The following is a 21,534-nucleotide window of genomic DNA, read 5'->3' as shown; positions in this document are numbered from 1 at the left end:
TTAACTGAAGTAAAGGATCCTATTACTTCCTCCAGCTCTGATCTCCAGCCTGCGTGGCACTAATGACCCCTCATACAGAGAGAGACCACCGCACTACAGCAAACACACCGACCCATCAGCTCTCTCTCTCTCTCTCTCCCTCTCTCTCTCTCTCTCTCTCTCCCTCTCTCTCTCTCTCCCTCTCTCTCTCTCCCTCTCTCTCTCTCCCCCTCTCTCCCTCTCTCTTTACCTCTCTCCCTCTCTCTCTCTCTCTCTCTCTCTCTCTCTCTCTCCCAGTGTGTGTTATCCTCTCTCCTCGGCGGTCGGTCGGTCGGTCGGATGCTGGCAGGTCTGTCATCACATTATTGTTATTGATTGTTAGATTATCGGATCAATACGATCAGAGCGGGATGAAGCTGCTCTGCAGAGGATCGATGGAGCATCTCCTGCTTCTCTTCTTCCTGCCAGGTGAGAAACATTTTCAGATCCACTTCAGATACTTTTAAGGTAAAAAAAAACCCATGAACTGATCTTCAGCCTTGTGTGTTAACACTCGTCGCAGTTGACTTTATGTTGTGATGTCAAAATAAAAGCGCCTTTTTTAGGTTTATTCATTCTCAGAAATGTGAAGTGAACAGGCTGTTTCATTCAGGCTCAGGTGTGTTTCTCATGTTGCTCAGGTTTTAGCTGGAGAGTGACTGACAGCTGTCAGTGATGCAGCCTGAGGATTAACCTCATGGATCTGTCACTAATGTGTCCGCCTGCAGAAGTGGACCTCTTGTTTCTGGTCCAGACCTGCTCAGTTCTCTGTCGAAATCTCAATTATCATTTTTGATTCTTAAAGATGAGACGTTATTTATCTCTCAGTGAGGAAATTCACTTGTTACAGCAGCTACAGAGTCACAAACAGTGATGAATGAAAAAATGGAAGAACAGGACAAAAATAGAATTATATAAAAATACGGTAAAAAAAAATAATAATAAAAAGACTATATTCACCAAGGAGGACAACTGCATCCATAATCATAACACACACGGTGTGTAGCTTAAAAAGTATATAAATATAAATGTAGACACAGAGACGCCTCCTTCAGTCCTGTCCGATGTCTTCAAACTTCTTGTTTCGTCAGACTACATGACAGTCCTCAACAGGGACGCTAACGATTAATCAGTCAAGAATTTAACCAATTAAAAATCTGAAGAATGTCACCAATTTTTTTTATCAACATCGATGCAGCATAAATTAATGGAAATGTCAAAACACGTTCTGTATCGCACTGTTGGAGAAAGTTAGAAAATCTTTCCAGGATCTGTTTCTTTTACTGGATTCAAACTAAAAGTGGAAATTTATTCAGTAGTTTTTGTTTAATCCTGCTGACAAACAAACAAACAAAAGAAGACGTGACTGGGAATAAGACACAACACAAGAATGTGTTAACTGGTGTCCAGGATCAGCACCAGGACCAGGATGTTTCTAACCCTAACCAGAGCATCAACACAGACTTGTGACAAGAAAGAAATTCAAGTTGTGACATAAAGAAACATTCATTGTAAAATGATCTGTGTTGTTGGGTCGGGTTGTTTAACTCCTGATGTAACCGACTGTGATTTTGCATGTAACATAGTTCACAATTTAGTAATTATTGCCTGATATTTGATTGTTGAGGTATTAAATAATTCCCTCAAAGGTCTTGTTTATTAGAAAAGTTGATTTTTGAGTCTCTTTCCCAGCTCAGCTCAAAACTGATGTGATGACGGTTGTGGGTTGGATACGAGACTCAAAAATCCACTTTTCTCACAAATAGGACCTTTAAAATTTGCAGCCCTTGTCCACAACCAAAGATATTATCAGAAGTCATAATCAAAGTAGCTGCTATTTTTCTGTATTTTTTCAACTCATTTCACCTCAAAACTCGAAACACTAAATCTGAGCTGACGGTTTTATCAGCGACCTTCACGTGTTGATTCTCATTGAACGGTGAAGTGAACGGGGGCGGTCAGCATTCATTGTGCTGCTGAGTGATAAGGAGGACAAAAAAAAGAGTTTACAGCCGTGAGGAGGAGGTCAGGGACCAGGAGCAGATCTGAAACTGATCCAGGATGTCGTGCTTTTATTGTGATGGAATGACCAGATTGATAAATAAGTGATATCTAAATGAGTTGCTTTATGAACCATTCTTACATTTAAAAACGTCTGTTTTGTTTCAGTGATTTTGATATTTCAGATTTTAGTGTCACAATAGCAAAAAGTCTTTACCGACAAAATGTCAAAAATCTCTTTAAATATGAGATAAAATGATAATTCCTTCCTCTCTCCTCTGTCTGAACACCAAGAAGGTGCCGAACTAATGACGTCATCTTCAGCTGTACTCAGTGCTAATTAGCAAACATTAGCATGCAAACACTGATACCATCTTTAAACCCAAATTTGTGAGTATATGCAGGTTTTTCAAATGCATACACCTGATTTCTTTCATGAACATCCAGGCATCATTCCCTGAGAAAATAACGTGAACGTTGAAAAACGCTCACAATGTTAAAGAAAGTGAGAAAACATTCCTGGATCCGTGCCTTTATCTGGATCAGCACCAAAAGTTAACGGAGTCTGTTCTGGGCTGAGACTCATCCTTCATCCAAGTTTCATGGAAATCTGTTCAGAAGTTTTTGTGTAATCCTGCTGACAAACAAACGAACGCGGGTGAAAACAAAACCTCTACGGTGGAGTCAGACACATCATCACCACCAACATCTTCTCTGGAGCTGATGATTCGAAGGAGTGAGACATCTTGTTTCTTTCATATCTCCGTTAGGAGCTGCACGTACACAGCTCTGATTGGATTTTGACAATGTTACGATGTTTACTTTTTATATATTTCACTTCAGTATCTCTGACAAACCCAACGCTGATAAATGACGCTGAAGCACAAAATATTCACGAAGCAAAATCCTGAACTTCAACTTCATGGTGTCGCACCAGAAAACGGGCGAAAATTAGCGTGTCCACCAAGGAGTTGTGTTCATATCTCAGCCGGTCGGAGCTGCAGGCGATAAGATCGATATTTAACGCAGGGATAATTGAAGAAAAATGCCAGATGTCAGAGATCCACACTCGGTCGAATGTGGTGACGACAAAAATTGGGGACGTCAGGAGGAAAAACAACCCAAAAATCAAGTGTGTTATTTTACAATAGTAGCTAGAAAAATGCCTCTATGGACCACCTCAATGATGTTCGATGTTGGTAATGTAGCGTGTGTGTGTGTGTGTGTGTGTGTGTGTGTGTGTGTGTGTGTGTGTGTGTGTGTGTGTGTGTGTGTGTGTGTGCGTGTGTGTGTGTGTGGATGTCAATACAATGGGAAGAAGCACACTAAGCAGAGATAAGCGACGATGGTTGTGAGGATTAAAGCTGTCAATCACACAGTCCAGAGGAAACCTCAGAGGTCAAACAGCAGATAATCCAAACACACTTCACATGGAAACAGACACACACATCTTCACTGCAACAATCTGTCTGCTGTCGTGAAACAGCACAAACTGTGCTTTTATCTCTTTAAAGGAGATGATCGTCAGCGACCTCCGTCTAAAACTCAAAGTAAAGAGTAATAGAGTTGTAAAGTCTGAGGAGCCTCTGGTTCTGGAAGAGTTTTTCTAGATCCCCTGACACTCTGTTAACAATTTCTTCAATGTTACTGAAGATAAAAAACTCAGGACTCTCTTGGATAAAGCAATGATTATATAAGTTTGTGTTATGACTACAGGTTCAGGGTTTCCCGCTGCCGCCTAAACTAACGTCTTCAAAAACAACAAAAAAAGAAAACTATATACTAGCGATATTCGCCGTGTTACTCTGTCATGTTTTCTCCCTTTCATTCCAAACCGTGTCCGACACTAGTCTCCCTTCTCTGCAGAACGTATTAAAATAATAATAATAAAACTAAAATAAACTTTTGAAAATGGGCCTATGCGTCCAAATGCGTCCGAACCGCGGCATCTGGTGGTATGTCATCATGCTCATCAGACCGCTGCTTCACCAGCTGACCAAGAGGAACTCAACGTCGACCTCGTAGCGGTTAACGTGAGCCGAGCCGCAGCTCTAGAGGCTCAGCCAGCTGCTGCAGCGGCTAGTAGCTGCTAGCACGTCGTCCCCTGCAGCGTCAGAGCCCCCCCGTCCGTCCATCTAGCCGGCTAACTTCTGGTTTAGTGCCCGACTAACTTGAATGGGGATAAAATAATTTATACTTGTGGCTCTTCAAGACTTTTCAAATTGTATAAGAGTGTCATGTCATGTTGCAGGGTTGTGACACTGGAGAGAAATGATGCACGGTTTTACGGCTGCTTCTTTCATAATGTAAGCGTGATGTTGTAATGACACAGTTTGGCCACTGTGAAAGTGCCTGGCGCTCTTCCTGGGGGTTTGGTGTCGACCTCTCACAAACTAGCTCCCCTTTCGGATCTGCACCTTGTTAAGTAATTGTTCGGGCGATTTAACAAGCCTGAGTCACTTTTACACTAAAGTCAGTGTCTCTGTCGGACCTGTAACGACTCAGGTCTGTGGTGAATGTGTCACATTTATAAGCAGCAGCATGGGGTTTAATATACAGAGAGATTAAACACTGCTCTTTTTTATTGGGCGCGCTATAAAAGATTTAGCATTTAAATATCATCTTTTATTCACCAAGAAAATAAAATCTGTTTCAAACGCCAGGAAACACTGAGAATCAGCTGATCTGAAGATTCGTCTGATAGTAATCGTACCGTTAGAAAAACCCACGAGAGAAAAAAAGAAAATAAACCCTGTTAAAAAACCGCAGTAATCATACTGGGACACACACACACACACACACACACACACACACACACAGACACACACACACACACACACACACACACACACACAGCTCAGGTCATATTGACTTAACATGCCATCATCTGTGTTTTGCACTTAGCCGTGATGCACATGACTGTCGACCATCTGTCCACTTACAATGTATGGACTCACATTACCATGACGATGATAGTGATGATGATGATGATGTGGTTCAAGATGATCACGGTGAAGACGCTGATAAATATGTGCTGCATTGTATGCGTGTGTGTGTGTGTGTGTGTGTGTGCGTGTGTGTGTGTGTGTGCCAGCTGGCCTGCTCCCAGAGCTGTTAGCTCCAACACTTTAACTCGTCAGGGAGTCGATGCCGTCTCACAAACTGCTGACTCGTCTGCTCAGCGGACCGCGAAGACATCTGAACAATGAACAGAGACAATAAGCTGCAGGTCGATCACGTCAGAGCTGAACTGATCTCACCTGATGGGACAGGAGCTAAGAGTCAGTAGATCAGAGTGGACGCCAGTGAAAGAAGTACTCAGAGCTCTTACTTCATATAATATTCTGTTAGAGGTGAAAGTTCTGAAGTCAATATGTGTTTAAAGTACCAAAAGTAAAAGTACTCATTAAGCAGAGGGGCCCATTTCTTTATCAGGGTCACTGAGGAAGTTCTAGCATGTGTTTAGGATGTTCTACTTGTTACTGAGAAGGTGCTAGAGGTCCTTTGGGTGGTTCTAGTGGTTGTGTAGGCTGTACTTGTCATTAAAGAGGATCTAGTGGTCGTAAGGAAGTTCTAGAGGTCCATTAGGTGTACTAGTAGGTGTTTAGGAGGTTCTATATTATTATTGAGGGGGTTCTTACGGTCTTTGAGGAAGTTCTAGAGTTCCTCTTGGTGGTTCTAGTATTTGTTTAGGAGGTTTGCCTTGGTCTTGAGGAGGTTCTATGGGCCATTACAGAGGTTCTAGAGTCCATTGGGTGGTTTTAGTAGCTGTTTAGGAGACTCTATATTGAGGTGGTTCTAGAGATGATTAAGGAAGTTCTACAAGTCCTTTGGGTGGTTCCAGTAGGTGTTTAAGAGGTTCTAGATGTCATTGTGGATGTTTCAAAGGGTCTGTTGGGTGGCCCTAGTGGCTGCTTAGGTGGTTACACTTATTATTGAGGTTATAGAGGTCCTTTGGGTGGTTCTAGTCGGTGTTCAAGAGTTTTAGTAGAAAGTAATCCTTTTATGTGGTTCCTGAAGCCATTACGAATATTCTAGTAGTCATTGAGGAGGTCCAAGGGGTTATGTAGGTGGTTCTTATAGTCATTAAAGAAGTTCAAGCCAGGGCGACATTTAAGACGTTCTTGTTGTCATTGAGATGTTTTAAGGGGTCTGGTAGGTGATTCGACCGGCCTTCTTGTGGTTCTTTAGTATGTTGAATACATAAGAACTTGTACCAGTGTAATCGACAGCACTCTTCTCCAGCATAAGGGCCATTCACAAGGTTTTAGTTGTCATTAATTAAGTTCTAGGAGCGACTGAGGAGGTTCTTGAGGCCAGAAATAAGATCTAGAGCTACTTCAGATGGTTTCAGTTGATGTTCAGGACGATCCATTGGTCACTGAGGTGGTTCTAGTGGGCCATAAAAACATGCAAGGAGCTCAAAACTATGTTGGACACCTATGGGAGATTTTGGAGCGACAGCGCTCTCCATCAGCATCAGCAAAGCACCAAATAAGGGAATATCTTGTGAAAGACTGGTGACCATCCCGTCAGACATTTGACAAGGAACACTGAAGCCGTTCTCAACACCTTACTAAGGTGCTTTATGTTGGGTTTTAACTTTAATTTGTCACCGGTCTGTATATAAAATGTCAAATTTAATGGAAATCTGGCCTGTAGTTGTGGGAGAACTTGTCCAGAATGAAGGTGTTGGACACAGAGACAGGGATAGGACTGCTAGCTGAACAGATACAACTGAAACATCATTGTTTTAAAACTATATGGTGTCCACCTGGTTAGTTTGAAGAGGTGACATGAAAATAAGATTTAAAATAGTCCCCAACGACGCAGTATTTCCTCTCGCCAGACTCTTTATCTGTTTCTCATAATGAGATATCCTGTTTTAATGCCCATCTGATAGATTTAGTGCTGTTGTGTGTGTGTGTGTGTGTGTGTGTGTGTGTGTGTGTGTGTGTGTGTGTGTGTGTGTGTGTGTGTGTGTGTGTGTGTGTGTCTACAGACATGTTGGAATCTAGTGATATATTATTTCCTGTTTATCTGAAGGTCCTTGAACTGACCATAGTCTGGTGCACTTCCTTTTTTGAGCAAGGCATGTTGTTCAACCTCTGTGTGTGTGTGATTTATTTCTATCTTTATTGTCTTCTCTTGCACTTATGTGTCTCTGTCCTTGTTGTTGTCGAGTGTTCAGAGCAGCAGGCAGAAGTGTTTCCTGTGGCTGACGGTTGGATCACCGTCAAATATGGAGGAACAGAATGTTTTTATATTTTTATATGACAGTTCTGCTAAGTTAGTGAGAGAGTCAGTCAGTCACTCCTGAGGCTGTCGTTCATGTTTTTCTTACACTTATATAAAATTATATCATAAAGTTTTTGCATATATTGTCCAACCACAGGCACAGAGGGGTGATGAGGGTTGTGTTTGCAGCAGAGGAATATCGATGCTGCTGCAGAAGTGGATGCAGAGCGGAAATGTGATAACAAGTTATCAGTAGCTCTTCTGCTTTGCATCTGCAGTGCTGCTGCATTAGTGTTTAACGTTTGTACTTGTACCGATGCCGACTACATGTCTCGTCTACTGTCACTCATACTGTTCACATGTTATATTGTAGTGTATTCATATCTACAACAAATGCTCTTTACTCTGCTGAGCAATGAGTCTATGCAATAACACAAAAGTTTAATCAAATCTAATCTATGTCATCATACCATCAAAGTATAGAAACCCCAACCCAATCACCGGAATAAATGTTATCTAAGTATGTATCCGCAAAACCACAGATAAGTTCAAACTGAAAGTTTTTTATGTTGCAGCTTAAAGTTTGTTTGGGTTTCATTTTCTATTTCTCTCTTGTCACAACCCTGTGCTGATGCTCTGGTTAGGTTTAGGCACAAAAACCACTTGGTTAGGATTATAAAACATCATGGTTTGGCTTTAAATACCTGTTTTGGTCACCTCGATCACAGATGGAGATGGTCCGACTTCCTGTGAAAGACAGCCATTATTGGTCACTACAAAAACAGCTGGAAATGTCTGCAGGACTCCTTAAAAATATCAAGTGATGTGACTCGAACTGCGGTCGGCTGGTCAGCTAGTACAAATGTCAACCTCGGACGTATATGAGGTTTACAGAAACATTAACTGCTAATGTTATATACTGGAGACTTATATCCTGAACAACTGACATTAAGGATGTTCAGACGAGAATTCGGATTGGATTGCATTTTTCTGTCCAAACAATACTGAGTCCAAAAGAGTAGTAAACAAACCTCTACATGAGTGCATGCTGCCATTAAAACAATTGCAGGACAAACTAAATAAAGAGCTATTCTTAAATTCATTCATTTTTCAAAGATTCAGCTTTTACTCAAATTGTTCAGGGAGTTACATCCAGGCAATAACTTCTACTGATTGTCACGATGAAGCAGAATAAGGGGACCCAAACGCAAGAAACATCTGGGAAACTCAACAGATGAACAGTAATTATCCAACTGTCTGACAGATGATTTGGTCTCCAGTTCATTTCTGCTCGGAGACATTTTCGTCTAGTTTTCATTCGTCATGAGTTCATTATGTCCGGCAATAAAACATGTCACACGAGCCGTCAGAAACTCTTCAAGGGGATACCAAACTAAAAGACTCACTATGAATAGGTAGCATGATTAAAGCTAAGAACAACCCATAATACAACAGTACCAGTGCTCTGTTCAAAAACAACATCTGTTTTGGGGATTAAGTTATTATTTAGTCCTCGAATATAATACTACCAGAAGAAATATCCTCTTATATTCAAGCCAATAAATAAACAAAAGGATTTAAGAACCAGGGGTTTTATAAAGGTTTTATGTTTATCTTCCGTCTTTAATCTCTCTTATATTTATCTTATAAGCACTTAGTCCTGAAATAAAGAAAAAGCATCTAACATTACCGAATCGTACAGTGTATAAATCCCATAACACCAAGCTAAAACATGACTCCACAGAGCACTGCAGCATCCTCAGCCCAAACAATACTCTGAGGCAGACAGCAGGTCGTGTTTAGGAGGCGACGGCCAGCAAAAAAACTTTCACTGTGACCTTCCAGGATGTTTCTTTGGCGGCTGAACTTCATTCCACAACTGTCTGAAGACCAAGAACTGCCGCTGATAGCGAGGTCTTCAGACGTTATAAACAATTTACACAACTCAAGGGTTGACTGTTGGAGTTGTTTCACTATTTACTTATATGGTTACAGGACTAAAGACAGCTTTATCTTCTCTGACTTACAGCACGTTTATCTGATACGGACTTTGGAGCTGATGTCATACTATCATTCTTCATCCGAAGGTTTTAGTCGATCTGTTTCCAGCGCTCCTCTGATCTGATGAGAGTTTTTATGGAGGCTGATCCTCACCCGCAGCTTTTGTCCTCAGAGAACATTTACCAAATCCAAACACGGCTCAACACTTCATGTGTTTGTGTTTGAACTGTCAGGATGTTGTTAGGGGTCAATATTAGGACGCCGAGGGTGTTTTGTTTGTTGAGTTTAATGTGTGACAAACGATGTCTCTTTGCCTCTGTATTTTATTTGTCTTTTTAAACTCTCATAGGTTCATGGACCTGTTCCTGTACTTTTAAGTTGTCACACTTCATCACCATGTCTGTGGCTGCATTGCATTCTGGTCCTTTAAATTTTACTGTGTGTATTTATTTAGATTTATTCAAAGCCAGATCCAGTTTAGGCGCTGTCCAAGGCTGCATTTGAAAATTACGTTTTTTTTACTGGGCTAGCAAAAGAGAGCCCAAATGCAAACTCCAAGCAACAACGCTGAATCGAAACAACACTAATGGGCAAGCAACAAAAAAGCAGACAACACAAGTGCAAGCAGAAAAAGAAGTCCGATAAGCATCCAAGAAAAAGAACAAAGAAGTATAGAAACCCGGGACAAACTGGAAAGCCAGGAGGACAAAAGCAGAAGCACTTGGAGAGAATGCAAGACTGGGAAACCACCATAGAAACACAGACAACCCAACAAAGACTTTAGTACACTGGGACCAATAGAGTGGTGTAGTAATGAGTCCTAAAACCTGGAAATCAGTTTATTCTCAGCATTTTTGCACTTCCAGTTCCCTCATCTCAAAGTTAATGAAGAGAAATGGAAGAGAAATTTCACAGAAACATTGGATGGATCCACTCTTGCATCCTCTCTGTCCACCACCACCACAACCATCATCATTAGTCATCACAGGATTTAAAGGATTTATCAGTGCTGCTGTTCAGCAGACGTTCTCTGATTAATGTGCAAAATCCGAGGTGATTACCAGGTTAATTGAACTGGGAAATGATGTTTCCACGCGTGTGCGTTATGGTATGTGTGTGATTAGAGTGTTTCGGTGGGATGGACAGACTGCAAGATGGACTGCTGGAAATTTGAAACGTTTAAGGATTAAGAGAGAATCACTGCAGGGAAGAAAGCAGCAGAGAAAATGTGTTTTTACATGCCTCCAACCTCATAACACTGTGGAGAGTCAAAACAGACAATTATTATTATCATTTGTGAAGGATTGGGAAGAAAAATATTCTTAAACTGGCAATAGGCAAGTCTCTTGCTTTAATGTCTCCTTCTGAAGTAAATGTTGATTGCACAATGTGATGGTCATAGAACAATAACACCATCTGTGTTTAGATTAGTTCCCTATAAACTTCGCTTTCACTGTGAAATGTTGTTCTGCTCCCGGCCACAAAATCTCTTGGAAAATTAAAACTGAATGCGATCCAGTCAGGCTGGTAGCCTGACAGCATTTCTATCTGCTTTATACACTAAGAACCAAACATCAAGGGTTATACCTAGAACCAGCTGTGAAGGTTCAACCCAGCAACCCCCTACAGAGGTTCGACAGAGAAACCTTCTATGGTGTAGTTGTTCCCCCAAGAATGCTTTCTGGGGCTTCTATCCAGAACCTTTTCACCTTCAATGCATGCTAATAAAAACCCATCAAGGTGGTTCCACTGAGAACCCTTTTCCAATCCAAGGTTTCTTCTAAAACCCACCGAAGGTGTTCTACCGGGAACCCTTTTATATTCCATGGGTTTCATCTCGAACCCACCAATACTGATTTTATTTGTTATTTTTTGTGAATATAGAGGCAAACCCAAGACGCTGCAGTGTTCATTACAGCAACAATATGAAACTGTTGAGACAAGGTACTATTGAACCAGCTATTGCCAGAAGCTTACCAGTAGCAGAGCTAAAAATGTGAACGTTGTATTGTGGGTGGTGCTAGAGGGAAGGCCATGGAGTCATTCAAATCTCAAGGGAGAAGCAGGAATGGCAGCAGGAGGTGACCAAACTTGTCATCTTCATGTCCTGCTGCTTGAGTTTAAAAGATAAAAGTAGATTTAAATAACTACCTGAATTAATAAAGTAGTCTCTCTCTCTCTTTCTATTCCCCAGTTTGCTTGGCCGCTCACGGTCGTTATGCTCAGAAGCTGATGACAGACTTGTTCACTAACTACACCAATGCATTGCGACCGGTGGAGGACACTGACCACATCATCAACGTCACGCTGCAGATCACCCTCTCACAGATCATCGACATGGTAACCATATCCTAACTGCTGATCCAGATGTTCACTGTCTATGTTTTCATGCCTGTGCTGATGTGTATATGTCCTCTGACCAGGATGAGCGGAACCAGATCCTGACTACCTACCTGTGGGTCCGACAGGTATGGATGGACGCTTACCTCACCTGGAAGAAGGAGGACTATGACGGTCTCGACACCATCCGCATACCAAGCAGCTTAGTTTGGAGACCTGATATCGTCTTGTATAACAGGTATGTTTGGCCCCTTGCTGGCTGATTTCTGTGATCCTTCGCTCCTTCTCCCTGCGTTCACACAGTTTCCTCCACTTTCTCCACCACAGTGCAGACGATGAGTTCTCCAGCTCAATGGAAACCAATGTGGTTCTTCGTAACGATGGTCAGGTCATGTGGGACCAGCCCGCCATCACCAAAAGCTCCTGCTCTGTGGATGTGGCCTTCTTCCCCTTTGACGTGCAGGAGTGTCATCTAACCTTTGGCTCCTGGACTCACAATGGCAACCAGATGGACTTAATCAATGCCTTGGACAGCGCTGACCTGGCTGACTTTGTCCCCAATGTGGAGTGGGAGGTAAACATTTGTCTTAAACGTGTCCACAAAAAAGCCTCATTCTTAAATATAATCCTTTGACAAAATGCAATCCCTTTTCTAACCAGGTTCTGGGAATGCCAGCCAAGAAGAATGTCATCCTGTATGGCTGCTGTTCAGATCCGTACCCAGACATCACATTCACCCTCCACCTGAAGAGACGAGCCTCCTTCTACATCTTCAACCTCCTCATCCCCTGCATGATGATCTCCTTTCTGGCTCCCCTGGGATTCTATCTGCCGGCTGACTCGGGTGAAAAGGTTTCTCTGGGTGTCACGGTGCTACTGGCTCTCACTGTGTTTCAGTTGCTGGTGGCCGAGAGCATGCCACCCTCCGAGAGTGTCCCATTGATAGGTAAGAAGACTGAGGAGTCTCTTACCCCTTTCGGACCACAGTGAATGAAGTGCTGGTTCTGGTCAGGTGCTAGTGCTGGTTCAAAGTCGGTTCAACCTGCGACCTTTTAAAGAACCAGTTTTCTTTTCCACAGGCATGAGAGTCACTGTAAAGTTGCATAATTTGGTCAGGGTATACATCTCCAATTTCCCAGCATTGCCAGGATCCTTGGACCACTGTAGCTTCAATTTGTGAAGATAGTTTAAATCGTTAAAGTTCTGTCCATTAAAAGTGCAAATGTTATCTAATAAGATCCTTTTTGTAGTCTCACGCAAGGAGAAGTCTAACTCTGAAATCTCGCAAGAGAAGAGTTGTTGCGGAAAGATGCCGGTGTAAAGAGTTGGAGTTTGGAGTTTACCAGCGACAATTGTTTGTAGTGGATCCTTTGGGTGCTGTATGTTAAGTGGTGGCACCTCCATGGATCAGACTTGTTCTAGCACAACCTACAGATGCTCGATCAGATTGGAATCGGGGGGATTTGATGGCCCTGTCAATGCCTTGCCTTGTGGTGTGTCAGGGAGCATTGTCCGGCTGTGTGGGCCACTGCCATCGAGGAGTGCTGTCTCCATGAGGGGGTATACATGGTCCACAACAGTGTTTGGATGGGTGGTGTGTGTCAAGTGGCATCCACATGAATGCCAGGCCCAAGGTTTCCCTGCAGAACATTGCATTGTAACGTGATGATACAGGTTATTCACATCACCTCTCGGAGGTTTTAATGTTGTGGCTGATCGGTGTAGATTTTTCTGAACCAGTCAACAAAATGGCAAAATGTGGTGTTACCAAGACACTAATTTGAAGCCCGAGAGTCAAAGCCAGGAGTGTGCTCAATAAACAGTTGGTAGCACATGTGATTGCATGATGGGAATGCTGTTTGTGACATGTCCTTCATCCTGTCAAACTAGTGCAACTGCTTCTTTTTGCTCAGCATGTTCTTACTCAAAGGTTAATATTGGATCCAAAGCAGAACATGTTGTTTGAAAACTCAGTTTCCAATGAATGTTTTGAATACACATTCAAAATTTGCGGACAATCGGTCGTTAACATGATAGTTACAGTGTACTGGGCTTGTTGAGGGAGTGCGGTGGCCTATTGACAACATTCTTGCATATCTTGGCCTGACCTGTATTGCAGTTTTATGGGCTGTTTAGAATACAAGTGCAAAAGAAAAACGACCAAGCAAGCAAAGAATTAAAGTCTCCAGTAACCCAGGATGCAACAACACAGCAGAGTCTCTGCCAAACACCGGTGAGTACAACCAGTAATATTAACCGTATCTCAGCATAATGACAAACTTCCAGCACTCATCTGCTGGTTGAGACTTGTAAAATGTAACTTTAATTTAAGTTCAGAATCCTCACATAGAACAAAATGTCTTTCTTCATACTGAGTAATTAAAATTTGATCATTCTAAACAAATAATTACAATTTTGCCTTTTGACACTCCTCAGCGTACGGATATGGCTGCTGCCAGCTGTCTGCTGACTGGAGATCAGTTTCTGTGCTCCATCTGTCTGGATGTGTTCACTGATCCAGTCGCGACACCATGTGGACACAATTACTGCAAAAACTGCATCACTAGACACTGGGATATTACTGTCCCTTGCCAGTGCCCTATGTGTGAAGACGTTTTCTACACAAGACCTAAGCTGCCGGTCAATACTTTCATCGCTCTCTTCCAACCCTCCTGCTCCGTTTCTTCATTTTTAGTCTGACCTTTTGTGGTTTCTTAACATGTAGCTTCTGGCTGCAATTACTGATTGCTTACAAGTCCAATTTGTAAGAATTATCAACTCGTCAAATACCGACACCTGAGGTGGCAGCTGACCCAACCTACCATCCCAAACCGTCAGTATATGCAGAGTGGTGCAGGGATGACATGTTTTTTTAAGCTAACCCTGAAGTTAGCAACACCCTGGTTCCCTCTGTGAGTTTTTGGAATTAGATTTTGGATTATTGCAAAAAATTAAATGTGTAGCAGTAAAAAGCTAATGTCAGGCTATAAACAGACGACATCACGGTGACACATGACTTAAACGTCACCACCACTTAGAGTCTTACTGCGCAATTACTGTACAGGTTTTCTATAAACTGATCAATGTACAAGTTGTAAAGTCAGAGTGAGAACAGTGTGTAACTAAAGTGGGCCTGTAAAGACGGACTAGTGCGTAGATGAGTCTCTGTGTTCACTGTGAGGACGTTTAATGTCCCCGACAACCTCTGTAGTCTCATTTAGACACTTGTTAGCAACCGCTTACCGTTTTTAACACATGGAAAAGCTTTATAACTAAACTGTGGGACATATCTTCAGCCTGTGGTAATGACGCACCTTGTGATTTCTGGGTTTTAGGACTCATTACTACACCACTGTATTTGACAAGTTGTGAATGACACTCAAACATCAACTTTTTCACAAGTTGGACCTTTTAAATATATAATAAGCATGAAGCTGTGGTTATAATCAGTTCACAGAGCCTGATTTACATTTTTGAAAGTTGGGAACACATCCACATTCTTCAGGAGGTCAAATGGGCCTGACAACACCACACTCGACACAGATATTGGATTCAAAAGATGGTCTTTAGCACAAAGTTGCGTTTGGTGTTAATGAGCTTACAACTAACTCACTTTGTGTTGTAGCAGCAGCTTAATGTTAACATGGTGAATTTCTTTTTGCTGTGGTGAAAAGTATCAACCCTTCTGATGCTAACCCAGTACAATTATACAGACAACTGGTGCAGTTTCACCATGTTTTTTTTTTACAAGGTTCAGGACATGTTTGGAGTACAAAGCATCTCCTGACTGAACAGTATACTTCTCTCTGAAGTCAACACTTGAGACGGATCTGTATATGTTTCTTTAGTATATCACACACAAGTTTGACCATATGGATGTTTTGTAATGTAGTTTTGATCTAGATCGATTTGTAACTGCAGGAAGTGTCTCCAACTGTGTCCAGACACTAAAAGTCATTGAAAATAACTCAACACGTATATAAGAAGGGTTGGACTGTAGCTAAATTACAGAAGAGCATCTAAATAATAAGATAGATCAGATTCATGATTTATGAAATTTGCATTTTGACTGTTATGGTAACTTTTTAGAAAATAAATCAGAGTAAATGAAAAACCTCTGGTAGATGTTTGTCAGTTGTGGATGCTTCTTTTGTTAAGTAATAAAACAGGTTTGAACAGTTGGTGCTGTTTGTGACCATGTGAAGTCATAAACCACAAAACACAGAACAAGAACGTGGAAATGTGTGTTTTAAACTCTGAAGGGATACAAAATGAAAACAGTGACACAAAAGGCAGATAAAAAGTGGGAAAATAACTGGTAGAAGAAAGCAATGGAGGGTAATAGTGAAAATGACATAGTTGTAATAACGGCATTACGGCATAGATCTCTCAAAGATCCTCTCCAGACATGTTTTATGACTCTGCATTGAATAATAAGTTGTCTGATGAGTTTTCTTTCCACAAAGTACTACTCCTTCTCCCTCATTGAAAGAATAAAATATTACCCTTAAAGGTTTTACTCTGTGATATTGAATCATTCGCATGTTTTCGGAAGACATAAAATATTAAAGTAATATCCTACTGCATCCTCTTCATTTCCCTTCTCATATCAGAGGAGAGCACCAGTGGAACAATAATGAATTTTAAATGAAAGTTCAATTAGCTGAGACACAGTTTACTGTTGTACGGGAGAAGAAAGTTGCGAGGTAAAGCAGATCTGCAGTTGCTCTGTGTTGTAACAAACAAAGTGAGCAGACATTAAAGTATTTTGGTGAGCAGTCAACACCCTGTTGATGTTTGCTGCTAACAGCATTGTAATGAACAAGAGGCCAACAGGTCGATAAATCCTGGCTCACAAATCAATGATATACAATCTCTTGTGTAGATAGATTTATCCGTCACTTGTCTAATGCCCTTTTATATTCTCCACCAATCACCAAACTGGTGACAGGGCAGAAAAGCTGACCTTCGTGTTTGAGATGTTTAAGATTTTACTGTACACGTGAGTGATATTCGATTTCCTTTTCCAACAGGAAAGTACTACATTGCCACCATGACGATGGTCACTGCATCGACAGCTCTCACCATCTTCATCATGAACATCCACCACTGCGGTCCCGAGGCTCGGCCCGTCCCACAGTGGGCCGAGCGCTTCATCCTCAACTACCTCGCCCGCATCTGTTTCGTCTACGAGGTCGGTGAGAACTGCCTCAACGGGTCCTCATCCAGGAGACAACCTCTGTCGCAGGAGGAGTCTGAAGCCCCATCAGCCAATGGAGGCGACAGCAAAGGAACAAACTGGGATGTGAATGGGCAGGCGTGGGGAGGGAGGGTGGAGGAGGATGGAGCTGGGAAGTCTCTGAAGGTCGGGCAGGATTCGACCGTCCAGACGGACTGGAAAGAGGATCTGTTTGTGACCATCGACCACTCAGAGGAGAAAGGAGCTGCTGGAGGACACGAGGTGGAGGAGGAGGAGTCAAATAGTGCCTGTGGAGGAGGAGAGGAGCATGTCGAGGAGAAGAAAGGTGTAGGAGGTGAAGGGGGAGGTGGAGCCAGGGGGCACAGGAGGGAGATCTGGGTGAAGACCCAGTGTGTGTGCCAGCACCAGGGACTGCGCAGGAACATTGAGTACATTGCCAACTCATACCAGGACCAGCGAGCCACGCAGCTGCGCATCGGGGAGTGGAGGAAGGTCGCCAAGGTGATGGATCGCTTCTTCATGTGGCTCTTCTTCATCATGGTCTTCCTCATGAGCATCCTCATCCTGGGGAAAGCCATCTGATGGAGATCCGACTTCGAAAGAATCACATATGCGAGCGTAACGATAAAGTAATTTGTTTAACCATTAAAATCACTCGTCATTTTCAAGTGAACAAAGAGGGTTTGTTCAAAAGGTTTGAGATGGTTTAAAGGCTCAATTCACCATTTTTAGGAATTGAAAATGTAGATGTGCGAGTCTGAAAGAGGCTCGGCCACACAGAGGGAGAACGAGCCACAGACGGGCGGATTCATTATTGTTTATGAAGGTTATATAATCAAGGAAAGGCCACTGAAATGATCTCAACACGTTAAAATAACATAATAACTTGTGTTGCATTTGAGCGTTTAGTGCACAGCTCCATAAAACATCTTGTTCAAACATCTGCAAAAGATTCCTGGTGTTAAACTTATAAACACATAAACGAATTTGCCTCATTAAGAAGGAAAATCTACGGAAGCCCTGAGCGGTCATTAGTCAGACACACTCTTTCTTCAGTTTTCCGGTGGTAACGAGTTGAATTTTATTTGTTTTCTTGAGATCACAAGTTATTTCTGTCACTATCACGAGAGTTTACGAGATCATTTTGTCAAGATCTCCAGATAGCAAACTTTGTTTTCCCGAGTAAATGACATGATTCATTCAAAATCACAAGAAAGCACTGACGACAGATGAAAATGTGCTTTTATTTTAAATGAGTGAATAAAAAATCAAATGACTGAAATGTTGTCAGTCGAGCTCACGTCGTATTTTGTCATCGCTGTCATTAATTCATCACCACGATCGGAAAACAAAGTCGTTATCTGGAGATCTTGACAAAATCGGAATTACGACATGTTGACTTCCATCTGTGATGATCAAAACTATAAACACGTTTACTAATGAGAAGACTGACCTGATATAAAGCCAACACAGCATGTCTTACACACTCACACACACACACACACACACACACACAGACATCTGTCAGTGTCAAAGTTTTTAAGAAGTTATGTTTGTCACACTTTTTTATAAGAATATATTTTAAGTGTTATTTTTATTACAACGAGAATTCATGCAGGATGTTTTTAATTAACAATCACACTTTCATTAATGATCAGATAATTGAATCTGGGACTGAAATGAAGAATTATTGTTTTTGTCATTCATCATTGTATCTTTTAGTGCAGTAAAGAAAATGTAAAACACAATTTTGACAAAGAACTTATGATTAATGTGTGAATGAAACGAGTGTTACTTTCAAAAAGCCGTGAATGAAACTGAAATATGTCGGTTGTGGATTCTACTTTTCACTGAACATTCAGTCAAATAGGGAACGAGTGAGGAAGGAGAGACAACAGAGGTGAACGAAGGAAGGAAAGGAGGAACACAAGTATCTGATGTAGACTGGAGACAAAGCAAGTTGGACTAAAACTGAACTGAACTTGCAATCACCAGAATAAATGTTAAACAAGTACGTTTCTGCAAAACCACAGATAGAAAACTTTCCATTTGTTTGGTTTGAGTTTTCTGTTTCTCGTCACAACGCTGTGCTCATGTTCTGCCTCAGTCCAGAACAGGCTGAGCAGACATTTTACATTTAATTTTAATATTTTAATATTTATTTACACAATTCATTTACAGTAACATTAGAGGTACTGGAGTATTCTCATTGTATGTAACTCTCTACTTCTACATCTCAAAGGGAACATAGTACTTCTTACAACAATACATTTATCTGACCGCTTTAGTTACAGTTACTTTTCAGATTACAGTTTTTCATTCCCCTCCTGCCAGGTGAAAACCAGATGTGTTGATGTTGAATCTTTGTGATAAACTGAAAGATGAAGATGAAGCTAAACAAACTCTTTATAAACCTTCTCGGATTAGCTGGAAAATCTAGCGTCACAAATATGAAAACATATGAAAGTTTACTTTTTAAATATTTGTTTCGCACAGACGGCCACACATACGATGACCTTATATAATATGATGCGTTGCTGTAGATTAAACTGCCCAACAGTATAGACAGTGTTTAAATGAGCTTAACTTTAAACATCTACAGTTAGTACACAACTTTATCAGTCGGCCTGCACCACAGTTTATTACAATTAAACAGTTACTGTTGTCAAAATACATGAAAACAGAATGTCCCCCCTTTTTTAATTCATAGATAATAACACTGGATATTTTAATGATATTTTGACTGCAGATGTTCCCAGTTTTCATTTCAGAAATCTGGTCAGCTCAGTTTAGAAACAATAAAAACAGAGGCTCGGGTTGGAAAACAAATAACCGGTGTGGGTCGTCACAAACATCGTGGGAAAGTCTGCAGCTCTCCGTAAAAAACCCAGAACACGGATGGAAATGTCTCCAGGTGTCATTTAAAACATCCAGTAGTGTGAACACTGTGTGATCTGTGGTTTGTAGAAACGTTAACGGCTAACATTATTTCCTGGTGACTGCAAATCGGCACTAAAACTACAAAATCATGTCATATTGGGGCCACAGCCAGCTCACAGTCGATCCTCCGAGCTGTGCTCATCAGGACGCCGAGGGAACGCTCCATTAAATCAAATCCTTTCTTCTGATGAAACGATAAAACATCATTTAAAAAGTTTCCGGAGCAGCAGAGCAGATCATCCGTCACAGTTTCATGATGATTCAGTTTATCTCTCACGTTATCATCACAGATGAGTTCGCTTCAGCCGGCGACTCGCTGCATGACAGAGACATTAAGAAACTGTGACTGTTAATATGCTGAATGAGTGATAATCATGGTGATGATGTCATCATGAGTGGATTCAGAGTTACTCGCTGTGTTCAGACTTATTAAGTCTGTTTCAAGTGTTAATTTACTCAAATTAACAGAATGAGACTTTAATGTTGAGCTAAATTACATCCTCTTGTTCATGTTTATCTGTTTTTACAGGACTACGTGTGTGAAATGCTGTCTGTTTAAAAAACAACAAAAAATAAGAAACTATTGATTTTTACAGTCAGCACATATCTTGGTCACAATTATCCAATAATCCAATTTAAGGTAAACAAAAAAACTATTTGACTGAAATGTAGTTAAATGAAACTGAAGTTACTCAGTTTTTTTTTTTGCCGTCTTAACAGTGTAAAAAACAAGAGATGCCAAATCACGATCACTGTAGCTGCCTGTTCTATATCCTGTCTGTGTGGAGTTCGACATCTGTCAATAAACATATTTACATACGACACGTTGTTAATGCCATGAATACATTAAAGATTTTTTATCAAAACGACGTCGTTTACTGAGGTTTGTAGAGACTTTCAGTTGAAGTTATGATGTACGAACGTCATTGGGTGATTTTATTAAAGTGAATCTAGCGCCCCCTTTGGACAGAAGTGGTACAACACCAAAGCCTGCTGTTGTAAAGATCTTTGTTTGGACGTGAAAGGAAAGTTTTGGAAGCGAGTGACCGCAGGATGGATCGCGATGAGGTAAATAGAGGCGTTAATAATTACTATATAAAAACAGCAGTCTGTTCACTGATGGTCTCGACCCTCAGAGACTGTTTCATAAACACTCAGAAGTAACTTGTAGTCACTTTATTTAATCTAATCTAGAGCCCGACCAAAATATCATTTGACCGATACAGAATCTTTTTTCTTTACAGAACATAATGCAGAAAAAGAGCTTCCCAGTCAAGTTTACCGTTTTCGTGCATTAATGTCATTTTGGACGATAACGTTTGTTGTTGTGCCAATAAAAAGTGAAAAACAGTGACTAACTTGCAAAGTAAGTCGATGGTACCTGTTGGCAGTCAGACTGAAAATCTGATATTACTCTGATATAGTTCAAAATCCTTTATTAATATTTATATTTAATGAATACGCTGACGTCTTCATCAGGGTAAGTTTATTGTTAAACTGTTATTTTAAAGCTGCTGATTTAAAGACGCACCCCGTCTGACGACGGTATCAATAACTTCTTTTACAATCAATTTAAATCTTGGGGCTTCTGCAAACTGTGCTCACAGCAGACGAGCTGTTTGGAGACATTTGATGTTTTTTTGGTTGTTTTTCCATTTTAAATCATCTCCAGCAGCTTCAGTAAAACTCTGTTTTACTGTGAAGCTCCAGAAATGTTTTGTGGACGACGAGACTTCACCTGACTTTATATCAGCATGGAGGGAGGAGATGATGACTGAGTTTACATTTTTGGGTGA

At 41.2% G+C, this 21,534-nt stretch overlaps 2 protein-coding genes across 4 annotated transcripts in view; one reads left to right on the top strand and one right to left on the bottom strand.

Annotated features, from left to right (window-relative positions):
- siah2l (seven in absentia homolog 2-like) overlaps positions 1–21,534 on the bottom strand; it is a 120,431-nt gene that overhangs the window by 23,427 nt on the left and 75,470 nt on the right. For all 3 annotated transcript variants that reach the window (XM_084373601.1, XM_084373604.1, XM_084373603.1), the window contains one exon: positions 7,962–8,004. The gene's annotated coding sequence lies outside the window, so the exon portion shown is untranslated. The remainder of the gene's footprint in view (positions 1–7,961; positions 8,005–21,534) is intronic.
- Positions 261–20,607, top strand: LOC311269448 (neuronal acetylcholine receptor subunit alpha-10-like). The gene is made up of 6 exons (XM_084373589.1): positions 261–447; positions 11,453–11,598; positions 11,682–11,836; positions 11,926–12,172; positions 12,259–12,544; positions 16,632–20,607. Exons 1-6 carry the CDS (start codon positions 390–392, stop codon positions 17,378–17,380), a joined length of 1,641 nt encoding a protein of 546 aa, XP_084229715.1. The 5' UTR covers positions 261–389; the 3' UTR covers positions 17,381–20,607.

The sequence above is a fragment of the Pagrus pagrus genome, assembly GCF_965226575.1.
Source record: "Pagrus pagrus genome assembly, chromosome: 14".
In the NCBI taxonomy this organism is placed as follows: domain Eukaryota; kingdom Metazoa; phylum Chordata; class Actinopteri; order Spariformes; family Sparidae; genus Pagrus; species Pagrus pagrus.
The sequence above is the reverse complement of the archived record's forward strand: the minus strand, read 5'-3'. Positions and strand labels throughout refer to the sequence as shown.

Coding starts and splice junctions, on each gene's coding strand:
- LOC311269448 (XM_084373589.1), top strand. CDS start 390: ATGAAGCTGCTCTGCAGAGGATCGATGGAGCATCTCCTGCTTCTCTTC. Junction 11,599..11,681: donor TCTCACAGATCATCGACATG/GTAACCATATCC, acceptor TCCTCTGACCAG/GATGAGCGGAACCAGATCCT. Junction 12,545..16,631: donor CGAGAGTGTCCCATTGATAG/GTAAGAAGACTG, acceptor CTTTTCCAACAG/GAAAGTACTACATTGCCACC.